At 39.7% G+C, this 27,633-nt stretch overlaps 1 protein-coding gene across 4 annotated transcripts in view; it reads left to right on the top strand.

Moving 5' to 3' along the window:
* The first annotated feature begins 637 nt into the window (after positions 1 to 637).
* MIB1 (MIB E3 ubiquitin protein ligase 1) overlaps positions 638 to 27,633 on the top strand; it is a 70,545-nt gene continuing 43,549 nt past the window's right edge. For all 4 annotated transcript variants that reach the window (XM_080611337.1, XM_080611338.1, XM_080611339.1 and 1 more), the window contains exons 1-7: positions 638 to 1,325; positions 11,120 to 11,291; positions 13,779 to 13,908; positions 15,726 to 15,830; positions 23,540 to 23,606; positions 25,924 to 26,128; positions 27,150 to 27,333. In XM_080611337.1, the coding sequence (XP_080467463.1) occupies positions 1,097 to 1,325; positions 11,120 to 11,291; positions 13,779 to 13,908; positions 15,726 to 15,830; positions 23,540 to 23,606; positions 25,924 to 26,128; positions 27,150 to 27,333 (1,092 nt within the window). In that variant the 5' untranslated portion in view covers positions 638 to 1,096. The remainder of the gene's footprint in view (positions 1,326 to 11,119; positions 11,292 to 13,778; positions 13,909 to 15,725; positions 15,831 to 23,539; positions 23,607 to 25,923; positions 26,129 to 27,149; positions 27,334 to 27,633) is intronic.

Here is a 27,633-nt window from a genome sequence, read left to right on the forward strand (position 1 = left end):
TTGGATTGGAAGGGTCCTTAAAGTTCATCTAGTTCCAACCCCCAGCCATGGGCAGGGACACCTTCCACTAGACTGGGTTGCTCAAGGCCCTGCCCAGCCTGGCCTTGAAGACTGCCAGGGACGGGGCAGACACAGCTTCTTTGAACAACCTGTGCCAGTGTCTCATCATCCTCACAGGGAAGAACTTGTTCCTTATATCTAATCCCCCTGTCACTAACGGAAAGGCGACACCAGCAGCTTCTCCTGGATGGAGAGGTCGGTTCAGCAGCCTGGTCCCCACCACCGAAATCACATCAGGGCTGGGCGGGGCGAGGCCGCAGCCAGCCGGGGGGACTCAACGTCGCTAGGAGGGACTGTCAGACTGGTGACTCGGAGGAGCTGCGGGCAGCTCAACTCGGGGCAGGAATAAATAAACCCCTGTTCCCTCCTCTGCTTCCTCTCATTTCCACCGTCACAGCACTGCGACCCGTCCGGGGAAGGCGGCAACAGCGGCGGCAGAGCAGCACAAGCCGCCGAGCACTGCATACCACGGCTCTGCAGGGGGCGCCCGAGCGCTGCACCGCCTCGCCCAGGCCCCGCGGCTGCGCAGAGGTGGCGGGATGGGCACATACGCATGCGCGGTGCGCGGAGGCGGACGCTGGTGGCGGCTGCCGGTCTCCCTGGTGCTGCCGCCGTCGCGGCCGCAGTTCCCGGATGTAGCGGCTGGCGTGCGGGGCTGGCGGGGCTTTGCCGCTGTGGGGTGCGGGCGGGCGCCGCGGGGACGCTGCTGCGGCCTTGGGGATGGGCGCGTAGGTAGGTAGACAGGGAGAGAGGAAGGAAGCGAGGAGAAGAGTCGGCCGGAGCCTCCCACCGCCCCGGTCGCGTCCCACGGCCCCTTGGAAGGGCCCCTTTCCCTCCTCCCTCTGCTCACCGTCGCGTCAGGATTGCCTCCTTCCCTGCCGCCCCTCGACCTCCTTCGCCGCACCGGCATCCGCGGCCCGTGCCCGCCCTCGCCGCTCCCGAAGCAGCCGTCCCCATCGGGGTCCCCCTCCGCCGCCTGCGGGCTGCGCGTCCCCTCCAGCCGCCCCGGGGCCCGGCCCCGTGGGGCGTCGCCGGGATGAGCAGCTCGCGGAACAACCGGGTGATGGTGGAGGGAGTTGGGGCCCGGGTGGTCCGGGGCCCGGACTGGAAGTGGGGGAAGCAGGATGGCGGCGAGGGTCATGTGGGCACCGTCCGCAGCTTCGAGAGTCCCGAGGAGGTGGTCGTGGTGTGGGACAACGGCACCGCCGCCAACTACCGCTGCTCCGGGGCCTACGACCTCCGCATCCTCGACAGCGCGCCCACCGGTGAGTGGGGGCCGGGAAGAGACGAGCTGTGGTGGGCAGTACCCGAGGAGTGGGTCGCCCCGCTCCTTGCCTTTGTAGGGGTGCGCCTCCCTAGGGGGGAGTCAACTATCCTTCTCCCTTCGCATGCCTGCTCGTGGGTGTCGATAGGTGTGGGTGCATGTGTTTATGTATACACTAACTTTGAATAAATACATGGTGTGTGGCAGTGGGGAGGGGGAAGTTGCCCTCGGTTTTAGCTGGGGAAAGCAAAGCAAAAGTGATCTTCCATAGAGAGCCGGTATGCTGTGGGGAGTGAAGGGTGGGGACCGAGAGAATCGTACCTCAAGGTTTGGTTTTGGTTTTATCCCCACTTACCCCCTCATGTATCCGAATTTATATTTCATAACTGTTTTGTAAAATTGTGACAGTCATTCTGAGCCGAATATAGGGAGGATTGCAGGAAAGGCATGTAACACCTTTTGCTGAAGATTACATTAAGAGGTTGAACTGCTGTTTTGTCTTGTAATCTGAGTGTTATGTCTTATCTGTGTTGCCAGACCTGCTGTAAAATAGTGAAGGCACTTGGGGGAAAACAAAAATGCATTTGTTCATTCTTTTAATTATTTGGCCAGTTGATACTTACGCTTTAAATTCAGTCAGCTTGGACAATGGCTTTAGATCTGCACTGACATTATGCGGCAGTGTTGGTGTTGCAGGCACTGCAGGGAAATGTTCATTTTAGCACCTGTTTTCACAGTGAAAACTCATAAAGAAAATCATATTGTTCAAGTTTCGTCAGAAATACAGTGAGGTGATCTGAGGCTGGGCAGGATTGCCTCAATAATGAAGCAATTGGGCCAATTTATTGGGGTGCATGGATGTGCTGCTTTTGTAACGTATCTTTCATTTAGAATATAATGGAGATACCAGCTTTGAGCCAGCTAGGTGTAGTGTTACAGAAAGGAAGTGCAAATACTTTCGAAGAGACAGAATCATGGAATTCATTGTAATTATTTATAAACGTATCGCTAAGGGCTAAAGCCCAACACATTGCATGGTGAGCCTTTGAGATGGATTTAATTTTTCTGAGTCTGGGTACCTTCCTCTCTCATGGCTTCATGGTTGGGGTGTTTTTTTGGAGGGTAGCTGCTGTTAAAATGAGCTGAAAATATTTTTGAAGTGGACTTTGGAACAAGTATTGAAGAGTAGTCTTTTGAGTCGTCAATCCTTGTCTTGCAGATGTTAATGCTTTAAAACTTTACCTGCATTTGATGTCATGAAGAAACCAGTGGGACTGCTTCTGCTTAAAAGTGAAGTGTGTGCATAAAATGTTGAATATGAGCCTTGAATGCTCATTATTCTAGCTCTGCTTGATGTGTTTGCAAGCTGACAGTATCCTCTTAACTGCATCTGGAAGCCTAGACTTAATGCTCAGTCTATGGTTTTGGTGGGGTATTGTTTGTTGCTTTTGTTTGCTTTGCTGTTTTATTCCTTCTAATTTTCAGTTATGTTTATATTTTTGTATGATAATTTCTGCTTCAGGTAGTATTATGTATACTGCTGTGGGAAAAACTCATAAACACTGCCTTTTTCAGGCTTTGCAAGATGGTATTTATCCTCCTGAGGTTTTTGGCCGGTGCGTGCATCATCCTCATGGAACTGTTGCATGAAACTACCTAGGGTTGCCCTTTGCTAGACAGAGTTACTTTTGAGGTCATTATTCCCTGGAGACAGGGAGAGAAAGAGAAAAAAATAAAATCTGTAAAGCAGTAGCAGCAAAAGGGCAAAGTTAATGGAATTGGAATTAGGATGCTGTGATTTTGGACTGAAATCCTGGTTTTACTAGTGATTCACTTTATAGTCTTGGGCAAAGCACTTCCCTTCTTCAGTTTTCTGCCTTTTTGTAATTGCTTCTTTTTCTCCATGGTAATGACTATCCATTGCTTAGGATAAGGTGCTTTTGTCTTTGGGTGATACTTTTGACACTTTCTCTAGGAGCATTTAGAAAACATTGCAATAAATCATTATGGGAAAAATGGGATTAGGTGACAGGAATTTCTAGTGGAAGTAGATTATGCTGTTGAGCAAAGAAGTGTTATAAAATATGGGGTGAGGTTTGGTTTGATGATATATAGTATGGTGTTAAATCATGGCTTTTATAGTTTAAAATGAAAATGAATTTCTCTGGTTCATAAATTTACAGGCACAGCATTATTGTAAGTCTGTAGTGAGAATAAATATAAAACCACAACAGTAGAAAGCAGAATTAAATTATTTGTTGCTGGGAGTTCTTCCCATTAGGTATTCAAACCTGGACTTGGTTAGAAGTTCTTAAAAAGTGGTGATTGCAGCCAGAGTTGCTGCTTTGCTGAGTTCAAGGCCTGTGTAGCCAGAAATGGCAGTGATGCATCAGGAACCTGTTGTGTTTCAGAGTAATGTTTGAAGCTTGTTCTAGTAAAAATAACCAACCAACCCAAAACAAACACAAACCTGAGTTTGATACATATATGTGCATATATATATATATATGCCTTTCCTTTGATACCAGAACAATGCTTCATAGTCTTAATGATGTACTTACTGGTCTTGTATTTAATGGTTGTAGGCTATTAGCAGCATTGGAAGATTATATTAACTTTTATAAAAAACTTAAGTAGTCTTGGTACTAAGATTGTAGGATGGTCTTCTTTAAAGTAAAAATTTGTTGGTGATTGTTGGTATCTCTCGTAAGCCATATGATGTCATCTGGGTAATGAAGGACTTGTGTATGAAGCTTTGTTTTGGTTTTAGGCGATGTCTACCAAGCTAACTATGGTAGACAGCCCCTTGGTGATCATATTTATGTGGCCAGCATTTCTTTAGCAAGACAGAGTGATCTACAGAGATTAGTAAACCTAGGTTAGGTCCTGTGTAGTGGGCTCCTAAATGGAGTAAGTAGTGGGATGTGATAATTAGCAGTGCAGTGTGGTTGCCCAATTACTTGGAAGTAAATCTTACTCTTTCTGTAAAGTAGCCTTTTGCCAGGATCTGGAGTCTTTGACAGTCTCCTTTTTCTGGTAGTGTTGTGGAAAAGAGACAGAAAGGAGTAGTTTTCTGAATTGCTGAATAGAAGCTAAAAGTTTATAAACCCAAGCTTTATATTTAGAAGGGAAGGCAGTCTTTTGCCAGAGGAAAAGGCCGTAGAGTAGTGTGTTTGCAGAGAGCACTTTTGACTATATTCACCTAATACTCATGATCATTACAGAAACTTGCTGTGTTTACTCTCTTTGTAGAAAGCAAAAGAAGATTTGCTTTCTACAAAGCTTAGGCAAAAATGCATTTGTCATCCATTTCCTCTTTTATATGGTTGGTTCAAAGTAACAATGTTATTTTCCTGCTTAAAATATTTACCCAGTTGTGTTTGAATAAGGGTAGGTGACGGAGGGGTTGGGGTCAGGAAATGGAATCTTGACATGGAATTATCCCACAGCTACAGTAAGCATCTGAGCAGCATAGAAAGTTGTATATGCTGTATTCTGTTAATATTGTAAATATAGGTGTTCTTTGTTGGAGATCAAGCACAGGCTTTCTGTACTTATTAATGGTTTTTTGTAACCTGAAAAGTTGCATAAATCACCATGAAGTCCTACATGTCAGAACGTTTTAAAAGGTAGACCACATCAGGTGATTTATCCTACGTATTTTTGTTCTTTTAGCACATCAAGTGTAATTAAAGGCAAATTTTCTTAGTCATGGGGTTTTTTTTAGTGGCTATTTCTACATACTTACAGAACCCCTAGTAAGTAAAAGAAGTCCAATAGCTTCATGAGTAGTAGTATTGGGAAGCCTGCTTTTTTAATAAACATGTCCTTTGTTCTTCCTGCCCTTCCCCCATGTCTCCTACACAATAATCCTCTCCCTCCTCATCTATCTTGTTGATACTCTTACCAGACTGGACACATGCTTTGGCAAGTCTGGCATCTCTTGTATACAATAATTGGTAAGCTGGTTGCTGCCAGACAATGTATTTGATAGATAAGTTACGTTTGTGGGGACACTGGTTTGAGTTTTTACATAATTTGTCAGAATCTGGTTAATCTCTTAAGAATTTTTTTATTTCAATTTGCCTGGAGTCTGGCCGTAGTGTGAAAATTACCTGGAGTGGGAGAATGGGAAGAACAAAGCATTGCTGTTGCTCTTTACATTAGGGTATAAACGTATTGGTTTTCTAAGCACTTCGTGGTATCCATTGCCTGATGGTACTATGTCGTTATGATATGAAAGGATTTGGGCATATTGGAGTTCTGTTAGAGAATAATGAATCAGTTGGAAACCAGTTATGTTCTGAAACATAATTGAAATCACTATTGACTTCTGCTGTGCTTAACAGTGAGTGATATGGATCCCCCTTGTACATTTTATTTTACTGTATTTGACAGCTGTATCTTGCCACTTAATTAGTGCAAAAAATATTTGTTACAAATTCAAATAGCGATTTGAGCAACGCTGCTTCTGTTTCCTTCCACAGCTTTAAAATTGAGCATGACTTTTAAAAACTTGTAGGCAAAGGCTGTAAAATTGATGTATAAATTAGTGTTGATGGAGGGAATGGTGGGCTAGGTAATCTAGGGAAGATCTGAGAATTTATGACAAAACTGAAAATAACTGTGGCAGGGACAGACATAATGGTAGAAAACTAATAGGAAATGCAACTAGTAAAAACATTAATAACAAGTAGAGATCAGGAATACTGGATTTTATGGTGTATTAAGGTTGGAGGGACATTAAGAAATGGCGGCTATTCAAAATTAATTAGGCATGTTGAAAGTACCCTTCATGTTACCTGGTTTCTTTTGTGTTTTGTTTTTTTTTTTTCAGTGCAGTATGGAGTATGACACAAAACCCAGCTCATTCTGAAATAGCCTGCTCACAGGAAATTTTCAAGGCTATATAGAGGTTTAGTTCTTGCATTATCTCATTTTGGAGCTAAAGTGCTCTTCTGATTCACAGCTGGCCAGCTGCAGGGCTGATGTTTGAATTTTGATGTTTTTACGGCACTTTAGTATATTCCAGTAGTTTAATTGAGTTGTTCTTTCCCGGGCATGACGTGCTGTGGTATGGAATACCTCTTTGGCTAGTTTGGGTCAGGTGTCCTGTCCCTGCTTCCTCCCAGCTTCTCCTCCTCCCTGGCAGAGCATGAGACTCACAAAGTCCTTGGTCAGTCTAAACATCGCTGTTATCAGCTCCATTCCCAAGCCGAAAGTCAAAAACACAGTGCTGCAAAAGCTACTAAGAAGGAGAAAAACTGACTACTGCTACTGAACCCAGGACATACAGGTTGTGTTTCTCAACCTTTCTTAAACAGCCTTCCTTTTGAAGAACGAAAGTGGTTTGTGACAGATACACGTTGTATTTTGTTCAGGATTTCATTTTATATTCGGAGCCTACACTTGACCCAGTGTTCTAGTTGTTCCTGCTCAATGTACAGCATGGGGTGGGTTTGGAGCACACAAACTCGTTTCCTTTTCTGGTAAATTGAAAGATACAATCTTGATGTTACTGAGCATTCAGTTCACTGGACTAGAGCAGATCTACACTGAAACATTAGAAATAATGTCTTCTTCCCTCTCTAAAAGCATGTAGTGCCAACGTCAGGTCCTCAGTACTGAATTTCAGTGAGTAGATGGAGACCATGCTGAGAGGCAGGTTTTCCCCTTGTAGCCCATGGAGGGCCACAGTGGAGCAGGTATCCACACTGCAGCCTGTGGGGGGCTGGAGCAGGTGGACATGCCCTGAAGGAAACTGCAGCCCATGGAGTGCCTGTGCTTGGACAGTGTTTACCTAAAGGATTGTAGCCCATGAAGAGGACCTGATGCTGGGGCAAGGAAGAAGTGTGAGATGCTATTATGGACTGATCATAACCTACCATTCTCCATCCTCACCAGAAGTTCTTCCCCAGTAGAGTTGCCAGCCACTGGAACAGGCTGCTCTGGAAAGTAGCTAAGTCATCATCCCTGCAAGTGTTTCAAAGACATGTAGACACATGGTGCTTAGGGAGATGCTTTAGGGGTGGACTTGAAAGTGTCAGGTTAATGGTTAGACTCAGTGATCTTAAAGGACTTTTCCAAGCCAAATTATTCTATGATGCTGTCTCCCCTTGGGGAGAAGCAGGGAGGTGGAGGAGTTGGGAATGAAGGAGTGAAGCTGTGTGTGGGAAGACAGGGGAGTATAGGGAGAAGGTGGTTTAGTTCTTGTCTTTCTCACTTTTTTTTCTTTAAATTGGCTATAAATTTAATTTCCCCAGCTCAAGTCTGTTTTACTTGTAATGGCAATTGGTAGGTCATCTCACTTCTGACTTGACCTACAAGCTCTTTCATGTTACTTCCGCTCTCCATCCTATTGAAAAATGAGAAGGAGAGAATGGCTAGGTGGGTGGGTGTCTGGCAGCCAGCCAGCCAAGGCCAACCCACCATACTGTGTACCTAAAATACATATTTCAATTTAAAGAGGGTTGAAAGAATTATTTTTTTTTTAAGCATCAAGTAGTTTATTTTGTTTGTATTAGGAACATGAATAAGAATTTAGCTATCGCATTTTGTGAGCCAGTAGTAACACCTTGTTTAGCAGATGAAGCTAAAACACTCTTTTAGTCCAGTCTCACTAAAGGCATACAAATCTACTTCTCCCTTCAGATCTCTAGTGCGGTGGCTGAGTATTCTGTAACAGGATTACTTGCCTGCTCATGCCCTGCAGTGATTTGTCATGCCAACAGTGTTGAGCAGCACCATAAAGAACGGGATTGGGAAACTGATCCAGATAAATATTTTTCCTCCTGGCTGCTTTCCAGCTATCTTTCTTGATCCAATTTGATCTTTCTTGATCAACTCTGCAAAAACCTTTTGCTAGCATAATGGAAGGAATGGAGCAGCATGGGCAGGTGAGGCATGCACTGAAGTGTGTGCTGCTGCTGGAATCATGTGTCAGGGAATGGATGAAGAAAGGCTCTATCAGGATGATGTTTAGAGGTCTGTGAGGTAGAGATGTGACTCTTTCAATCAGACTCCAAATAGAGACATATACTTGCTCTCTCTTTAAGTTCCAGACACTATGGTCAGTGAAATGACTTTCGAGTCAAATACTTTTTTTTTTTTTTTTTTTTCCCCTTTGATCTTTCCTAATGAAATTTTTCTGAGTTTTTCTACTGCAACTTTTGCCTCCCTGAATAGAAATGTTTAGTTTTTATTTAAATTTACATAACAAGAAAGATAGTTTTCTCATTGATATTAACCCTCCATGTTGAGAAGAAGGTCATTGATGGAGTTGTGTGTGGGAGAAGATGTATGGTTGATTTCCAAGTTCTTGTTTTGTAGAAAAATAGCATTTTTAGTTGTTACCAGGCAACAAATACTTTTTAAATGTAGGAGATCAGTTAGCAAGAACGATTAGGCTGTAAGAGATGCATTGCCTGGCACTTGGAGTCGGCAAATAACAGTACGGGTTATAGGACTTGCTTGTGCCAGACCTTCTGAATTTCAGCACAGACTTTGTGGTCAAGGTATGGATGACACCTTATTCATGAACTGCTCCAGGAATTACAGTGTCATCTAGTACAATGTCAGCAGTTTCAAGCTTTTTGTTGCCACTGAAGGCTATCTTTGATGCATTGAAGGGCTGCTCAGGTCTCTGCAGTACTATGTGCAGTCTTTGCTCCAAAAGTGTTGCTTTTTCCAGCCATACCTAAGTATTTATTTCAGTGCTCATGCATCAGGATTTTTTTTAATCATGTAGCCAGAAATCTTCCTAAATACATTTATAATCAAGGCTGGAAGAGGATGTGTAGCCTTCTTGGTTAGGAGAGACGAACACAAAGCTATTTTAGTGGCATTCAGAGAGACCTTGACAAGCTGGAGAAATGGGCCAACAGTAATCTCCTGTAATTTAACAGAGGGAAAGGCAAGAGTCCCGCACAAGTACAAGCTGGGGACAACTGGCTGGAAAGCAGCTTTGCCAGAAAGGCCCTGGGGGTCCCAATGGACAGCCAGGTAACCATGAGCCAGCAATGTGCCCTTGTGGCAATGAAGGCCAGTGATATCTTGGGCTGCATTGGAAGCGTTGGCAGTTGGTTGAGGGAAGTGATCCTTTCCTTCTATTTAGCACTGGTGAGACCACACCTAGAGTACTGGGTTCAGTTGTGCACTCTCCAGTGAGAGAGAGGCATGGACATACTGAGTATGTCAAGTGAAGGGCTGCAAATGTGTTTTAACAGATCTTAAGGCATCTGGTACGAGGAGAGGCTGAGGGATCTGGAGAAAAGAGGCTTGGGGCAGGGGAATCTTAAGAGTGTGTATGAATACCTGATGGAGATGGTAAAGAGGACAGAGCCAGGCTCTTTTCAGTGGTGTCAGGTGATAGGACAAGAGGCAATAGGTGCAAATAGAAATACAGTAACTTCCACTTAAGCATAAGAAGAAAGATTTTTGCTATAGGGATGACTGAACACTGGAACTGTGTTGTGGAATCTATGTTCTTGGGGGTGCTCAAAACCTGACTGGTTATGGTCCTGAGCAGCTGACTCTAATTTACCCAGCTCTGAGCAGTGGTGGCTGGAGTAGACAATTTCCAGAGGTTGAGTCCAAGCTCAGCTATCATGTGATTCTGTGAAATGATTAGACAAGAAGGCATTTCCTTCAGTTTTGCCTCTCCAGCTGTTGACAGGTGACTCAGCTGTTGGACACAAGTGACTAATAGGTTTATAGTGAATTTAGCAGTCATTTCCAAAAGCATCCCTTCTGGAGAGGGCAAAACCTGTTCTTTTTCCTCACTAATTTCAGTGTGATCTAGGGTTTTTTGGCTGTTTGGTTTTTTTTGTGGGTTTTTTGTTGTTTGTTTTTTTTTTTTTCTTTTTGTAAGGGTGAGTGACTGGGAAAAATCTGTGTTATTCCAACCTTCTAGTGCTCGTTTTTATCTTGTGCTATAGACTGAATGCCAGTGTTTCTCTCTTCTATTGCTCTTTTTTTCTTTTTTTTTTTCCCAAACAGCAGCAGATTTTGATATTTTATTTTTTTTTTTTTTAATAAACTTGTGGCTATTCACTATGTTCAGAATGCGTGGTTGGAAACAGTGACTGATCACTTGCACTGCTGTAGCTGGGCAAAGCTGTAGGAGTAAGTATTGAGAACTCAGTTTTCATGGAAGACTGGGTAGAGCACATGCTGGTGGGTTACATCTGTCTGTGGCAGGTCCTTTTTGGAAAAGTCAATATATGAAGCGGTATAATTTTCCAAAATGGTAACATTTTCAGGAAGCTAATGTCATCTATCCTGGAGAGCTAAATTTTTTCCTATATAAAAAAGAATAGAGATAAGCGCTTATCTTTTCCATTGTACGAAGTGTGTAAGTCAAACCAGTGATTTTCAAACTGCTGCACCCAGTTAAACACAATACACTTTGTGGTAAAGGGTGTGTTGATAGTCTTAATCCAGAGTGAAAATTCCAGATCGCCTGTGTGTTTTGATGTATGTGTTTCTGACTCTTTAGTTTGTTAAAGGATTTCTCATTTTCTTTCTCTGATTTATATAGATGGAAGAAAACAAACGCAGTCTCCTTGGCTTTTGTTGCTGAGAAAAGAGAACATTTCAGAAACAGACTGGAATTGAGATAGGATGCAGAGTTCATTGTCATTTCCCCTCTGTTGTGCAGGCTGATGGGGTATCACTAGCAGCCTTTCTCTATTAACTTTTTAGTGTATGATTACAAATTATAAAGGTGCACAAGAGAAATCTGTGTATTGCTATAGCAGAGCTGTTAGTCTCTTGTTTTTCTTTTCCTCCCCACAGGTATCAAGCATGATGGGACTATGTGTGATACTTGTCGACAACAACCCATCATTGGCATCCGATGGAAATGTGCTGAATGCACAAATTATGATTTGTGCACTGTTTGTTATCACGGGGACAAACATCACTTGAGGCATCGTTTTTACAGAATTACCACACCAGGAAGTGAAAGGTAAAACATAATTTTTTCTCCCATGAAATTAAATAAGAACACTTAATTGTAGTTAGTATTAAACTGCAGATTTTGTTACTGAAATTTGGTTTGGGTAAGATAGTGGCTTGAGGTGTAGATTCTGTTACTGGTTCTGCCTCTTTGTGAGGGAGGGTAGCTAGGACAGATCCTTGTAGCTTGGAAAAAACAGAAATTTTGGAAAGAGTGGAGTAAAGAAAAAGGGATATGATTATTCAGTTTCTTTGATCTCATTGCAGTCATCCTAGTTCTTGTGTTATCACATAGCAGCTTTAAAACAAAGGCAATTATCTTTACACAATGTATAATCACAAAATGATTTTTCAATAAATTCCAGAATGTGAAAGTGTAATTAGGCTCATAAAATGGTGTAGACAGATTGAGGGAAAATAACCTGTGGGCTATGAAAAACAGAATGATCTGGAGACAAAACCTTTGACTTGAATTGCTTGAACTGTGCACTGCAGAAAGCAGAGAAAAGATGCTGTGCAGGTTGTTCTACCCTTACCTGGGTTTTCATGCTCTTTGTTAGGCATCTATGCTTGTCTCCCAGCAAAGAACTGAACAGAATGGTCTTTTAGTTTGTCCTTGCACAGCTGTTCTTGTGTTCTTGGCTTTAAATAACTTGTCTAAATCCATAGCCCTTCTCTGTCAAGGTTTATCAACCAGTTAAGTGAGAACAGTAATATTTACCTGTTGCTAAATGTTTGGAGAACTGTGGTAAAACATTGTGTAAAGGTATATGCTGTGCTGTCACCTCTGTGATGATTCTTCAGAATGTTCTTTGTAAAATTATTGGAAGCTTTTTTATTAGATATGATACTCAGTTAAATGTGGTGTGTGTAGGACAACATTTATTTCCTCTTCTTGGAGAAGTAAGGTTTACAAATGTGTTGTTTATTTTCTCAAATGTTTACCTTGAAGTTTAACTATGGCTCAAATGCCCAGGTCAGTGGCTTTATCAAAAATTAGCTTCTGGGTTTTTTGAGAGTGATGCCAGCAGATCTGGGTACCAAATAGATATAATAAGCTTGGAGTCTCAATTATAATGTTTAGCGCAGGATGAGACTTAGAAGTTCGATCCAAGAGTAGAAAGTGCTGGCTTAGTGTAATTAAGTTGTCTGTTATGGTATATAAAGATGAGTTTTGTTTTTGGAAATAGACTGTACGCAAGGTATAGAATTGCAGGAAATCTTTTGTGTCTTGTCACTTTCTCCCATGAGTTCTGTTTTGCAGCTCTTTATCTAGAAGGCAGCTTCGTCTGCCAAGGAACTGTTTCTATTGGATCAAGCTTAGCTGAGAAAAGTTGATTGAAGTTAACTGAGGGAGGAGAAAAGGGAAAAGCAATGCTATCGAAGTTGAAGGATATTTCAAAATAGGAGAAATGGCAAGAGGCATCTAAGGACATTTTGATGAAAGAAAGTATAAGCTCTACCTACTTTATTCTTGAGCCTGGGATATCATGCAGGTAGCATGTGAAAGTAATGCATGCTGGGTTTTGTTTCAGTTTTGTAGGTATTGAGGACTTTCTAAAATACTTATATAAAGAGTATCTTTCTGTTTCCTATCACTCTTTCATATTACTTAGCTAAAAAACGGCAAATATTTTCATGTGCTCTTTGCTTTGATTGTAGTAGTTAAAATTTTTCCTTGTCTGCCATCTGCTGGATGCTAAAAGCTTAGCCAGAGGATGATGCAGAAGAGGTCAGGAATCATTCAGAATTTCAGATGGAAAAATACTTTTGTCGGGCAGCATTTTCTTGGCATGAAGTAGGAAATCTAGTTGCATACAACCTGGTAGCTTTTGAGATGGCTGAAAAGGCAGGAAAATGTCTCTTTGTTGCTATTTTTAAGTCAAATACTCATGAATTTTTCGGTTTGGGATTATCTACTTAAGCTCTGTGGAAGTCAGAGGGAAAGAAGTTTGCTTTAGAAAAATGACATATTATGACTGAAAAAAGGGGTTCCAAGATACTGAATAAAATTTGCCAAGATATGCTGTGAGTATGTAGAAAATAGATTGAGGCATGGATGGGAAAGAGGTGTAAAAGTGTCAGGGCAATTGCAGGACAGCAATACTGGCCTAGGGTGCATGTAAGAGAAGCAGAAATGTGTTGTTTATATGATTCTCTAGGTTTCTTTAATGACTTTAATGATACGAGTATAGATCTATATGTAAGCGGTTACAAGATTATTACTGGTAGTAGGAAGTTTGGAGAAAAAAATATCATTAGAACTAAAAACTAATTATAAACGTTTGGTAAATGAGATTTAGGAAGATTGTGACTTTATCTTGTGAGTTGCTGTTCAAGTTGAGAATCAAATGAATGTGATTCACTGACTGAAGTCTGTGTTTGTGGGGGGGGTTTTTTGTTTCAAGATGCTCTCCTTTCTTCCTGTCCCCAAAGATTCGTTTTGGACTTTTTTTGTTACCTTGACATTTGTGGGTTCTTCTTTTAATAACTTCAGGGTATTGTTGGAGTCTCGCCGTAAATCAAAGAAAATTACAGCAAGAGGAATCTTTGCAGGTGCCAGAGTGGTACGAGGAGTTGACTGGCAATGGGAAGATCAAGATGGTGGCAATGGGCGTAGAGGAAAGGTAAAATTAAAACTGGTTTAAATAAGATGCATTTCTGCATGCACATGTAATGGTCTCAGTGGCCTTTCTAATTGTAGAGTAAAAATATAATCATTAAAGTTAGTATTTTAATTTGCTGGGCATTTTTTTAATCTTCTTCTGTAATGCTCAAGCGTTTAGAAAGAAGAGGGGACATATACTGTGACTGATTCTTTTAAGCTTAAAGGTACATTTTTTACAATGCCAGCACAAAATTTTTCTAACTACTAAATTTGTATCTTGGTGGTTTTGTCTAAGAGTGGTTTGTAACAACATTAAGATCTTTTGTATATTTCAGCATTAATAGAGAGCTAGTATAGAAACATAGCTATCAAGAATATCCCTTTCTGGTCATCACCGTATTCTGTAGTCTCATTGCTCATGGGTCAGGACATTTGTATAACTCTTGCTCTTGGTTTTCAATGCTCTCACCATAGATTTTGTTTTTGTTTTTTTTTTTCTTTTAAATATAATAATCATATGGACTTTTCCAGTTTAAATCAAACGTTTTGCAAGTGTTGGATGTGGATATTGTATTACTGGCTTAGGACATTATATGACTGGTTTTAATGTAGTTGTATAATAAAAAAGTGTTTGGATTTATTGAATATTGCATGGAATGATACGTTGCTAATCATAACCTTTGCAAATTTTCCATTTACAACTTACATTTACCTTGAGAACTAATGAAGATTTGTTACAAGTATGAACATACAGCAAGAAGTGTAAAATATGCTATGACTTTTATTACCAAATATGAGATGTTCTAGGTGAATTGGATGCCCTTGTATCTTGGTAAACTAGTGGGTTTTGTTGTGTTTCGGTTTAGAACACTTAGTCAGCATTTAAAAGGTCAGAAGTTCCTGGATGAGATACTTAGCCTATTTTATAGCCTAGATATTTACAGAAGCTTTAGGACTTTGGGGATTTCATTTTGGATTTTATTGAGAGGAAATAATAAATTTAAATCTCTTAGAGCAAAGGCCCTTTAGAGGCAGCTTTTATTCCATCTTGATTATTTACCCCTTGCTTGTGCCCTTGAATTGGGCAAGGTATTTTGAGATCTGTGAAACTTTGCAGAATGAGTGTTATACTTCATTGTCTGATTTATGTACTGAACTTGAATTAGTGTGATTATTTGCAAGCTGAAAATATGTATAAATGTATATACATGTTTGCAAAGAGGAGAAGCAGATAGTAGGTAACTGGAAAAGCTTTTAAATAAATACAGATAAGAATGAAGACAAATTCTGGAAATGCATTATTTTTTTTTAATAATGGAAGTTTTTTTGTAATTTGATGCATGGCTTTATGATATCAGAAACGTCAGGGAAAGCCCTTTTCACTCTCCTTTTGTGCTGTTGAACAGGTTAGCTCTGTAAATAAAACATTATCTTCTAATATAGTGCACCACCACCAGGCTAATGCAGGTTAAACTAGGTAAATTGAAACAATTAAAATAGTTTTTGTCATGGATTTGTAGTTAAATGCTGCTTCTAATAAGAAACATCATAAAATAAATTTTTACAGTTCATATTTTGTTTTCCACTTATGGAGTTAAATGGCCTACCAAATATACAAGAGAGAAGTAGGCCTATAAAGTACCTATAGAGGCCACCATCTTCTTAAGATGGGAACACTTGTTTCAAACAGAAACCAGCTTCAGAATAAATTGTATTAAATTCACTGGAACTGCTGTATCCTGAAGTATTCTGGAGAGATGAATGAGGTTTTAAGTCCAAATTGTGTTTCTAAGTCTTTGTTCTAGAAGCAATTTTCTTATTTTTAAACCTGAATAGGTAACTGAAATCCAAGATTGGAGTGCGTCAAGCCCGCATAGCGCAGCATATGTTCTTTGGGACAATGGAGCTAAAAACCTTTACAGAGTTGGCTTTGAGGGCATGGTAAGTATAAAAGAACACAAAGCAGAAAATGCATGGTGGGGGAAGGGAAGTAAGAATAACTCATTGTGCTTTATTATCCTGCTTTTGTAATATCCTTTGTCACTTTGTGTGCTGTTAGTCAGGTCATTGTGAATACAGCTGTATGGATCATGCATATGTATTAGTAAGAAAGTCTGATCTGGAAATTTATAAGACCTGTGAATAACTTCAAGTTAAGGGCTGCTTTCTGCCAGAGTATGGTAAATGTTTATATTGCATGCATGATTATCTTACTGTGCTACTGTTATGCTTAAAATTCAGAAAAGGAAAAGAAGGCTAGTTATGAACTCTTTAAAGACCCTATTTATTTAACTCTTGAACTCTTCATTTCACGTCAAAATTTGGTGTGATTGCTGCAGTATTTGCAGTATTTTAAATTGCTTGCAATACTCAGAACCCTCTTGAGAGCTTTTTTGTTTTGTCAGTGGAAAGGTGTTGAATTAAGTTACAGTCTTAATTTGCTTTAGCACTATATTTTTCTTTTTCACTTCCGAGCTTCTACAGCTACTTCTACAGCTTTAGAGAGAAAATGGGTCAGACTGTAGCTTAAGTGCCTTCTGTTGCTGGGTTTTCTTATCCTAATGTGGGTCAGGAAAAGGTTACTTTGATTATCAACTGCTTTACAACATCTTAATTAGCATTTTCTTTGCATGATTTTTGTTTGATTTTGGAGAGGAAAATCATGTTAACTTAATATTGAAGTGTCATCTTGTCTGATGTGTATAGTAAAAAAAATGTTAAGCAATGGCTAGTCAGCTTACTGTGCCTTGTAGCCTTACTTAAAATAGAGTTTATTTTTATAGTAAAAATAAATATTAAATACCGCTTTTGCAATAAATACATATTTTAGCATCAGGTTTAAAAAAAATAGGTATCTATAGTGCAGGTCAGTTTTCCTGATGAGTGAAGATGCTAAGGATAAGATATAAGTCAATATTGACTCATGTGCTTCATGGCCTCCTTCTCCCCTGAGTTCTGAAGAAAATCCCTTAAATACTGGCAAAAGGGAAAGAAAGTTATATATAGCATTTTGTAGTGTAATATTATTAAACCAGTTGTTGATATCTTCCGCCTTGTATTTGACTGTGATGCATGGAAAAGGAACATGATTACAAAATGTAGATAGAATGAGATACATATTGACTTTTTGTTGCTGCAATTTCAGTTACTGTTAAAATCTGTGGGCTGCATAAGTAGAAGTGCCATGGAATCATAAAAGATTCCTTCTGGCCTCAGAAAAAAAATGCATTTAAGATAAGTTAAATTCTGTTCTGAATATATATTCCCTTAATAATAAAAAATGTTTATTATTTGTAAATCCAACAATATTCTGTTGCCAAACTTGCCACACAAGGAAGTATTAAGCATTTCTTGACTGCTTGATTTATTTCTGCAGCTGTAAATTTCAATGGATAAGGGTGATTCTTCCCACAAGATTTGTACAAATGGAAGTATTAGGTCAGTCATTTAGTTAACAACAAAAAAATCTCTAAAATGTGTGTGAAACTACATATATGTTATATATAGGATAATATATAAATAATAGGCATACATATGTATAAAAGAGTAACTTGATGCTTTATATGTAGTGTTTACCTAATTCCTACAATAATTTTATCTTTGTCAGAGACTTTTATCAAACGCAATTTTGACTCCAGACATGGGTTCTTGGGTATCTGTGACAAATAGTCATTGAAATGTAATACTGAATTTTGCAACTGATTAATTGCTGGCTATGTCTACAGTTCGTTATGATTATTTATTACTATTTATGTGCTGTTATGTAGAACTGAGTAATAGACCATCAGAAAGTTCACATAAAGTTGAGGCAAACTTGTTTGGGACTTACAAATTGGTTAAGAATGTCAGGAAAATGTGGAATCAACAATACTGAGAGTGTGTACCCATGTAAATACAGCTGGGAAGAGACCCCTTACTTGCAAATGAATAACACTTGACTCATGCAAATGGAGTTGATTAAAGAAACACAGCTCATTATTGTAAGTTCGGGTTGCTTGTTTGATAGCTGACAGGCTGCATCTGGTCCTCAAAATTAATCTATCTGGCCTGCCAGCTTTTCTTTGAGAGAGATGAGAATTGGCTGGTGGGCAGCAGGTGCTGGCTGAAAACTTGCATTTATTTGTGGTTGGATGTTTAGAGTTTTTATCCGAGTTGTTGTTGCTGTTTTTACATATGAAGTGGTTGACAGAGGTGCATCTTGCCTTCCCTTGTGAAGCCTGGCGTTTAAATCTGGGACTTTCTTCTGCCACAGGGCCACAATTTCCCAAATTAAAATCTGTGTTTATGATGCTCGTAGGTTGAATAGCATGTTTGCTACATCTATAGTGGGAATAAATTGTTGGCTAATATGGTTACTGATGCTGCTGGCATTTCATCTGTATATGTATTCGGATTCTAGAGCCAGACTGAGCTGTTAGCCACCTTGGCTGCTTTAGAAACATGTGAACATGGCTTTTGCAATAAAAAGATACACTATGTTGGAATTAGAGGGTCAGTGAGAAGATTGTGATTTAGCTTTTTGGACTTGTTTCTGGCTTTTATTTTTTCATATCACACAGTAGAGGATGTACAACTGGTAACTCTATTGGTTTTCAATAAATGTTATAGTCTGCTCCTTATTAATAGGGTGATTTTGCTATAAAAACTTCAAGTAACAGTTCCATCAGCAGATGTGCTCTAAATCAATTTAATTATTTAGGAATTGGTTTTTTTTGCTACCAATTTTCTTGCCCTGTACCACTTGCCTTTTTTTTTTTTTTTTCTGTGATTAACCTCCTCATCTTTTTTTTTCATTATGAAGGATCTTGCTTTCTCTGTGAAGTCTCTGAAAGAAGTAGCTGTAGTTATCATCCATCATTGTCACAGTAATCTGTAAGCCATCTGTGTTTGTGTCCTTCTTCTTCATGAATTTTGAATAGTTGAGTGCGTAAGGGAAATCGAGAAGATTCCTTCCCCTTCTGTTTTTGACGTTACTTTAAACTTTCTTTTCCTGGTTGACAACTAATGTCTGTTCATCAGCATTTATTTGGGTCACCCTGAAAGATAATCCTTGAAATTGTTCAAGAGGATTTTAAGAATGATTTACTAAAACTTTTTTTTTTTTTTTTAAATCAAAGTAAATGTCTTAGCATACCAGGCATTGCAGGTGTTATGAAACATATAGAAAGATGCTTTCTGCTGCAGTTACAACTGTCAGATCTGAAATGTAAGTTAAATTTTCAGCTCTCTAGTCTTTTAGTTTGTCCTCTGTATACTCAAAATGAGGAGTTTAGGAAAGAGCAACAGGAATTTTCATTATCTCGTTAGTTTAGCGTCCTTCTGTTGCTTCTAGGAGCTAATCAAAACTGATTTAAAACACAGATGTGAATTTTGGCCACTTTTTAGACATGCAGCAGGTGTTCTTTATTATGTGACTTGCAGTGTGGCCAGAGTTAGGTGGTTAGTTGTTTGGAAATCCAGTGTGGAATTAGATATTTATGTATACTGTGTGCATTTATTTGCACTTGTCAGCAGATCTTGTTTTTTGTCTTGTTTGCATAATCTTATTTCTTTACATTTCTCCTATAGTTGCAACCAAGCCAAGTTTTTCATCTCTCTATAACCGAGTTGCTTAGAAGCATATTTCTGTTAAGCAGAAATGTACTTAGTGATCCTTTCCAATGTTGTTATTTACAGGATTAACCCCTAAGGAAGAGTTTAAAATGATCCTCCTTTAAAAAAAAGTTAACACATGGAAAGGCTTTATAACTAACTATCATCAATAGACCATAAGGTTATAAATAGTTCACTCAGGATTTGCCTGAGGTTTTATTTCTTCTGTGGGAGGCTGTTGCTTAGTTTTTATACCTCACACCTCTCTGTCGTTTCAGTCACTTTCTACACCATCTTCTACTTTCTCCTTTTATTGCCCTCACTTTTCTCAATTTCTTGAAATTGAAAGTGGTTTGAGTTCATTAAATTTGAAATACAGCATTTCTCCTAAACCTTTTAGCTAAACTTATGGATTTATCCGGTTCCTTGTTGTCTTAGCCAGGTGAGAAAGCAGCATGCGCTAGGCTTATTTCCTTGCCAAAAGCTGTTGAGAGTTCAAAAGACTTAAAATTACCTTTAAGGGGTATATTTGTTGCTACCTCAAACACCTGCAGCTGTGGCACTGTTCCTGCTGGTATATCTAAGATCTGTATTAATTTCTGTCCTGGTGTTTGCTACTAGTGTCAGATGCTATTTCAGTGCGTTTGGATCAAACATTCTTCTTTTTCTCAGCAGCACCCCTAGTTTTCTTGCCAAGCATGTAGGCTCCCTGGCTTTAATGAATGGCATTCCATACTGATTTGAATAATATAGTAACTCCAGTAGGCAGCTGCTCCTTCAGCACTGTTTTCCTCTTCGAGGTCAGGGATGATAGCACTTTTGTATCATCTGCCAACACTGCTGACATTGCTGTAATATACTTTGTTTTCTTCTCTGAAGTTTTTATGGTGATGAAATTGTTGCTGATTTCTAATGGTATAATTGGATGGCAAGTCAGAGCAAACTGTTACAGTTCTCATTTGACTGAGCAGATTATGATCTTTATGTAATCCAGTCACATACAGCTGTAATGCAAAGAGTTTTCCAGCAAGTCAGAAGGTAGATGCTAGAAGAACAAAGTTCTCCACGTGGGCAGAATGCATTATTACCCAGTGCTCATGTGCATCGGCTATTAGTACTGGTCTGAAAGTCCTACTGCATGATGTTTTATGCTCATGCTGTTCCTTGAGTTTTCTTTATAATGATTCCCTCCTTAACTGGGGGCTTCAATCTCTTCTCTAACTATACGCAAATTCCTCAAAATCTACAACTTGTCTTTCTGTTTCTTGAAAGAATTCTCTTCAGGGCTTATTGAATGATTTTTCCATCAAGTTACTGTATAAAAGCTTGTTTTGCTTTCACTTTGCACATTTATTTCCACCATGTATTTACACCCAGCCTAACAGTTGTTCTTTTTCCATGCGCAGTGTCACCTTGAGTTTAAAACTTGGACTTTTAACATCTTTTGTGCTTCTCTACATTCCCTTTTGCACTTGTATGTCTCATCTCCAAACAGTCTGCTGTTTCAATCCATTTATAAGACCCAGGGAGACAAATATAACTTGTAAAAATCCTGGTGGTTTCTCTGAAGTGTGGTACAGCAGAGGTTGCTGAGTGAGCAGGAAAGCTGGCAGCAGTGGGTGTGTTTGTGTCCCATCCTATTCTTGCCATGCAGTTCTCAGGGGAGGATGACCAGTATCTTACCACCACCCAATATTTAGCTTAAACTGCTTGGGCAAAAGAAAGCCTGTTTTCTGATAAACAGAGTAGCAGAGTGGTAGAAGTAGAATTACAGTTGCTTACCCAGCTTTAGTGGTACTGAAGAACAACTAAATACAGCTTCCTATCTTAACCCTCCAGTGTTTGGTTATGTTTCTTTAAGACATCTGCAGGCCTTTGTCAGGTTGATGTTACTTAGTGCTGTTTGCAGAGTTGCTGGAAGAACTCTTTGCTGTATATGCAGTATATATGAGTTTTATACTGCCTTATCTGTGTCAGTGCTTCATCCTTCTGTGTGTTTTGGATCCTCAGTAAACATGTTGCATTGCTTTTCTGTGGCACTCTAGGTCAGACTCTTGTTTTACTCCTTAGCAATCTAACATTCACTGCATTATGTAAGTGAAGGAAAGACAGATGTGAAGCTGAGGTTGAACATCAAGCTACCACTGAGTTCTACAATGATATATATCTTTATGCTCCAGAGATTAACTCTGCAGGGCACAGTACAGGCAGGGTACGAAGGGAGTGAAAGGAGTGCAGGTTTGTCGGTTTCTGTTTGTTGGTTTTTGGGGGGTTTCTTCGTTGGTTTTGGGTTGGTTTTTTTTTTTTTTGTTTGTTTGTGTGTGGGTTTTTTTCCCCCCTTGTACAATTTAAGGTATTTTAACATGCTTCCTAATAATTTCTGCTGCGAGATAGTAATTAGCCTTTTAGTTAGTATTTTGTTTCTTCTACTAGCTTTTAGCCATCAGCCTGCTTGGTACATTAGCACTCCCTGTAGTGCAGGTGGTTTTTTTCCACCACATTTTGCTGGGCTGGGAGAATCTTTTAGGACCCTCCCATGCTCTAGCTTAATGCTGTGAAGAATGTGAAAACAGTTTCTTGCCTGTATACCCCTTTTTGACTCCTGCACAGACAGCTGGTTGTTGCATGACGCGAAGAGTTTGTATTCAGTGGGTGAGACCAAGTGCTCCCGGGCACATTAAATCTCTGTTGGTCTGGAGGAATGAATGAATGAGGTTGCCATCTGGGACGATCGGCGCAGCCCTTTTGTGTTGGCTGAGTTAAACCCGGCACCTGCCCACCGGGTGGCAGTATTTTGTCGCAGGCCTGCTGGTGCCTGGCTGAGCAGCCTTTCTCTCATGTCTCAGGGTTTGAAGAGTGGCTAAATCTCGTTATTGTCGTCTGGCTGTTTTCATCACTTTTTTTCAGACGGTGGGGGTACATTCTTTGTAGATCAGAGTGTAGATCAGGATGAACACTGAGTTTTGTATTATTTCTGGCTGCTTAGCAGTTAGAGGTCACTGAGGGTCATATTGCGTGCAGCACTGCCTTGATGATTTGTAGCACTTGAGAGTTTTAATCCTTCTGCAGGAACACAGTCTGACAGTAAGTCTTGGGTGTGGGAAAAAATGATTGTTAAAGTATTTGTTTGGTTCTGTTTGATCATATCATAACCACCACCTGTCCTGTTTCCTCCCCCATCCCATAGACTACTCTGACACATTTTGCAAACGGTTTGCCATCTCCTTCCCAACTCATCGTACACATGAAATGCCCTTAGTTTAGTGAGAATTGTTCCATAAGGAGGAATAGCAGATGGTAGCCATTTGGCTTTAAGGATTACACAGGGGGGAAAAAAAATAGAGGAAAAGAGAATTATAGTAACTCTGCTGACTTTATGAATAGTTGGTTATCACACTTGAAATGTCTGTTTCTCTGATGAAGTGAAAGGGTGAGCTTTAGAACCTTCTCTTTAAAGAGATCATGTTTAGCTCAGCATATTGTTTGAGGTTTTTTTAAGATGTAATATCCTTGTGGTTTGTGTATTCTTATTTGGAAATTCTTCATTTTGCAGAATCTGAGTGCCAGGTTTTCTTCTCCAAGTTAAACATGTGTCTGTCAAAAAGGGTTGGGAAGAGGGGGGCAGCACTGGCAGGCATTAAATGTTAAGTACAGGAAAGGCTGTGGCCTTGGGCACTGACTGCAGATAGTTGTTTGTGGGGATTTTTTTTGTTGTTGCTTTTTCTCATTCCTTGCTTGTGTTCTCAGACATTTGAGAACTTCATAGAACAATATAAAGGAGCTTTGTGTTTTTTTAATACCTGCCTTTGAGTTAAAAATGTCTCATCCTTTCTAGCCTTTTATTTTGGTAAAGTTTATTAAAATCTTGAGAATATTAAAGCTGATAGATTGGAAAGTGAGGTTATATGCATCAGTAATGGATTCATGGGACATAGTTTTTTGTACACATAATTTTCAGCTTTTTTAATTGAGTACGTTTAAATTCTAGTTTCATTAACTTATGTTAACCTGGAGACTGAGTCAGTGAGGACTAAAGTTGTCTCAATCTTTCTTCGTAGTCTGACCTGAAATGTGTCCAAGATGCAAAAGGAGGCTCTTTCTACAGGGACCATTGTCCTGTGTTAGGTGAGTGGAAAATAAAGCCAACTTATCTTGCTGTGTGTTAATTATGCTTAGTCTGGATTTCTTTCTTTTTTAAATGTCACCTGAAAGTGACGTGTGAATGTCATTTACTAGTGAAATGTAAAGGGTAGCATTTCTCTGCCTTAAAAATAAATTGTAATGCTTTTCTAAAAGTATTTGGTGTCAGTGCCAGTTGAATGGCAAGGGAGCTGTTAAGTGTTGACTAAGTAATAAATTTTGTCACGTTTTCACCATATTTCTGAAGAGGCACAGCTGTGCATTCTTAGAAGACTCTCAAGTATTCAGAGATACTTTATTAATTTTGGTTCTTGCTTTAAAAATACAGGTCTGTTTTCTGCACGTAGCTTACTTTTAGGTTGGTACCGTATTTGAATGCATGAATGTTAATCATTAAAGGTAGCAGGAGACTTTTTTGTTAAATTCTTCACCTTCCACTATATTAAGTTGCTCTTAATGGATGACGATGAGCTTAGTTCATCATTCTTGCCACGTTATTCTCCATCTTCTTAGTCTTACTCTTTGTTAGAACATCTGTCCCTTTTATTTGTCTTCTGAACGTGGTTCAGAGATGTGTTCATGCTGTGAATTTAAATATATGCTTGCATTAATAACCTAAAAGGTTATTTTTGAAGCTTTGTAATATTTGAAGTAGAGTGCAAATAATAGTCCAGCAGGGGCCTAACTAATACAGAGTAGGATATAGTGGGGTCTTCTATAGTTCTTTGCTGGTTTATGTCTTACTGTGTTAGACTTCCCTGTCTCATTAAAGTTGTGTCTGGGATGTTTGATGTCTAATTTTTATATCTAGTGAGTTCCATATCAATAGCTTTTCTGAATAATTAATCTCTGACTTTGTCCTCTGCAGAAGTGGCTGTTTTCCATGTTCTGTCTGTGTTACTGTGAATGTCAAGGGTACAGACTGAAAATACCATTCTGCCTATAGGTCCTTTAAACTAAGACCAAACAGGAAGAAGTCACTGGGTGGTCATAGAAGTCAAAGTCTATTGAACAGGAGGATTTATTTATTCATGGCCATATTTTCTTTCTCAGCAGTTTCTTTTTCAGTAGTATCAGATTCTCTTTTTTGCCATTCTGTAACCTGGAGATTTTTAGCACTGCAACTAGTGCTGCCAACGTCTGGTGTAACTTTCAGGCTCTGGAATTAGTGACCCTGCAAATAATGTTGGGGTTTTTTTTCCACTGTGTCAGGCTATTTGTACTTCCTCATTATTATGTTGCAAGGGCTCTTTTTCATTATTACCTCTTGCTTGGAATAGGAAAAACAAATTCTTTACTGGAAGGTGGTGAGGCGCTGGCATAGGTTGCCTAGAGAAGCTGTGGCTGCCCCATCCCTGGCAGTGTTCAAGGCCAGGTTGGATGGGACTTGGAGCAACCTATTCTAGTGGAAGGTGTCCCTGACTATGGCAGGGGGTTGGAACTGGATGAGCTTTAAGGTCCTTTCCAACCCAAACCATTCTACGAAACACCCCACTCCTCTCCTGCTTAGAGACGACAGTATTACTGACAGAACTCTGCTCTCCCCGTCATTTGCCACCAATGCTGCCATTGAACTGAAGCTATGTGACTTCAGGAGTTGTCATACTCTTCACTGTTCTGTGGATGGTGTCAGATACCATCCTCTGTTTCTGGCAGTAAGGAAGTCCACAGGTGTGTTCTCTCGTCAGTTAACACAGCTTAGTATGTGTCAGTGTATGCAGTTTCTCTCCAGCTAATGACTTTTTGCTATGGCACATCTTTTGAAGGCAGGCATTGCCCAAGAACATTTTAATTGCAAATTGGGGGGGGGTGGGGGTGGGGAAGGAGGGATGGTTTTTAGTTGTTGGTAATTTTGGAGGTGTTCTTTTGCCAGTGCTTTCTCCAAATTCAAGGATGGCCCAATTCAAAACCACTTTCTGTGGACTTTCTGCTTATCTTTCAGCCTCTGAGTGGCTGATAGATGGCACTTTGTATATGACACTCTCAAAATTGTCAGAGCTTTTATGTATCTAGATGCCTAATGCTATGTGATAACTACTACCATACCAGTAAGAGCCCAAAGCAGAGCCTGTCACAAGTATTTAGCGTTTGCCAGTGTCACTGCTGTTTGCCTTGAAAATTTGACAAGAAACACATGCTTCCACAGCCAGAGGTTCAGAGTTGTTTTTTTACCTGTTCACTTCCTTTTACTTTTTGGCTGCTACAGTTGCAGACATTGAGTCTCAGAAATTAACTTCTGTTCTTTTAATTGCATGAAAAATTAGTGTGGTCTTGTAAATGTTTTCTACTTATTCTGTTTCAGGTGAGCAAAACGGTAACAGAAACCCTGGTGGCTTGCAAATAGGTGACCTTGTAAACATTGACCTGGACTTGGAAATTGTACAGTCCTTGCAGCATGGCCATGGAGGATGGACTGATGGCATGTTTGAAACGTTAACAACAACTGGAACAGTTTGTGGCATTGATGAGGATCATGACATTGTGGTACAATATCCAAGTGGCAACAGGTTTGTTATACAGCCTTCATCGATTCTCACAAACTTTCTTTGCCTTCAGCTCTTGAGAGTGATCACTTGAGGCCAGAAACGTTCTGTTCTCCTTTTGTGTCTGTTAAGACTTCCTTGAGAATTTTTATATTCCTTCAACAATGTGTAAGGAAGACTTACGTTTAGTAGGAAAAAGAAGCTTGTTGCCTCTCTCACCATTTTCACATGGTGAAAATTTTGCAAAGTAATGCAAACTAAAGCTGTTTTCCCAGCTAACACAAGCTGAAAGGGATGCAAGTGGCTTTTCTTCTGAATGTCATAACTGCAGAGCCAGTGAGAGGAGCTGCTCTGTCTTGTGGCTTCCTCCCTGACTTTGTCCTTCATGGAGATTTTCTGTTGCTTCTCAACTATATCAGATAACTGAATGAAAGTCAACCCCAGACCAGATGGCATATAAAGGAGGTATCACTGTATATTGTATATTAGAATATAACTCAGCATAAAACTAGCTAAATTCCTCTAAACCAGTAAAATTTATAGTACAAATTAGGGTAGCTTGGTTAAAAATTGAAGTGTATCTAGACCATTTAATTGCAGAGTAGTTTTATAACTAAATGTTGCAGCTTTTGACCTAGGTGGGAGAAGGCAAAATTCCATGTTGTTTCCTGACAGTCCAATTCTTTGTGGAGCAGCTTGGATCTTTGCATTTTCAACCAGAGTTGTCTCCTTCTCTCCCTAGAAAAATAAACAAATTGTGTAGCTGCTTTCAGGACTATTACATTGCTGTTTGCTTGCTTCCCCTTAGGCAAAACGTTTCTTTGTTGCTTTTACAAATGTAGATCTCTGAAGATTACCCTGGAAATATTCAACTAATGAGCCACAAATAATTTTCTGGACAAAAATAGTTAATGACAACTGTGCCATAGAATCCAGTTGCAGAAAGTTTGAAAGCATAAAAGCAGAATCTTGTGCAACAGATAGTTTTTAAACACATACTTAATTTTGCTTGTTTCAAATGTATTTTAAATGATTCATCATCTAGGTGGACATTTAATCCAGCTGTTCTCACCAAAGCCAATGTTGTCCGAAGTGGAGATGCTGCTCAGGGTGCAGAAGGAGGTACCTCTCAGTTTCAAGTGGGTGACCTTGTTCAAGTATGCTATGATTTAGAGCGAATCAAGCTTCTTCAAAGAGGTCATGGAGAGTGGGCTGAAGCAATGCTTCCGGTAAGTAGTTGTATGTTTTGACTCATAAAATGGTAGAACTTGTATAATATTTTTAATTATGATTCGTAATAATACCTGAAAGTTATAAAAGTCAAATTGATTTTCCTGTAAGTTAGAGAAGGTGTATTTTATCAAACATGGTGATTACTACATGCTTGCTCAGATGCAGTAATCTGCTTAGCTTGATGAAACTTAGCTAAAGGTATAAGTGACTGTACTGTTAAACAACAGACTCATAAAACTTGTGACTTACTATAAAACATTCAGATTTCTAAATATTTTATTTTTAATAGTATTTGC

Source organism: Psittacula echo (genome assembly GCF_963264785.1).
Source record: "Psittacula echo genome assembly, chromosome: 2".
Taxonomy (NCBI): Eukaryota; Metazoa; Chordata; class Aves; order Psittaciformes; family Psittacidae; genus Psittacula; species Psittacula echo.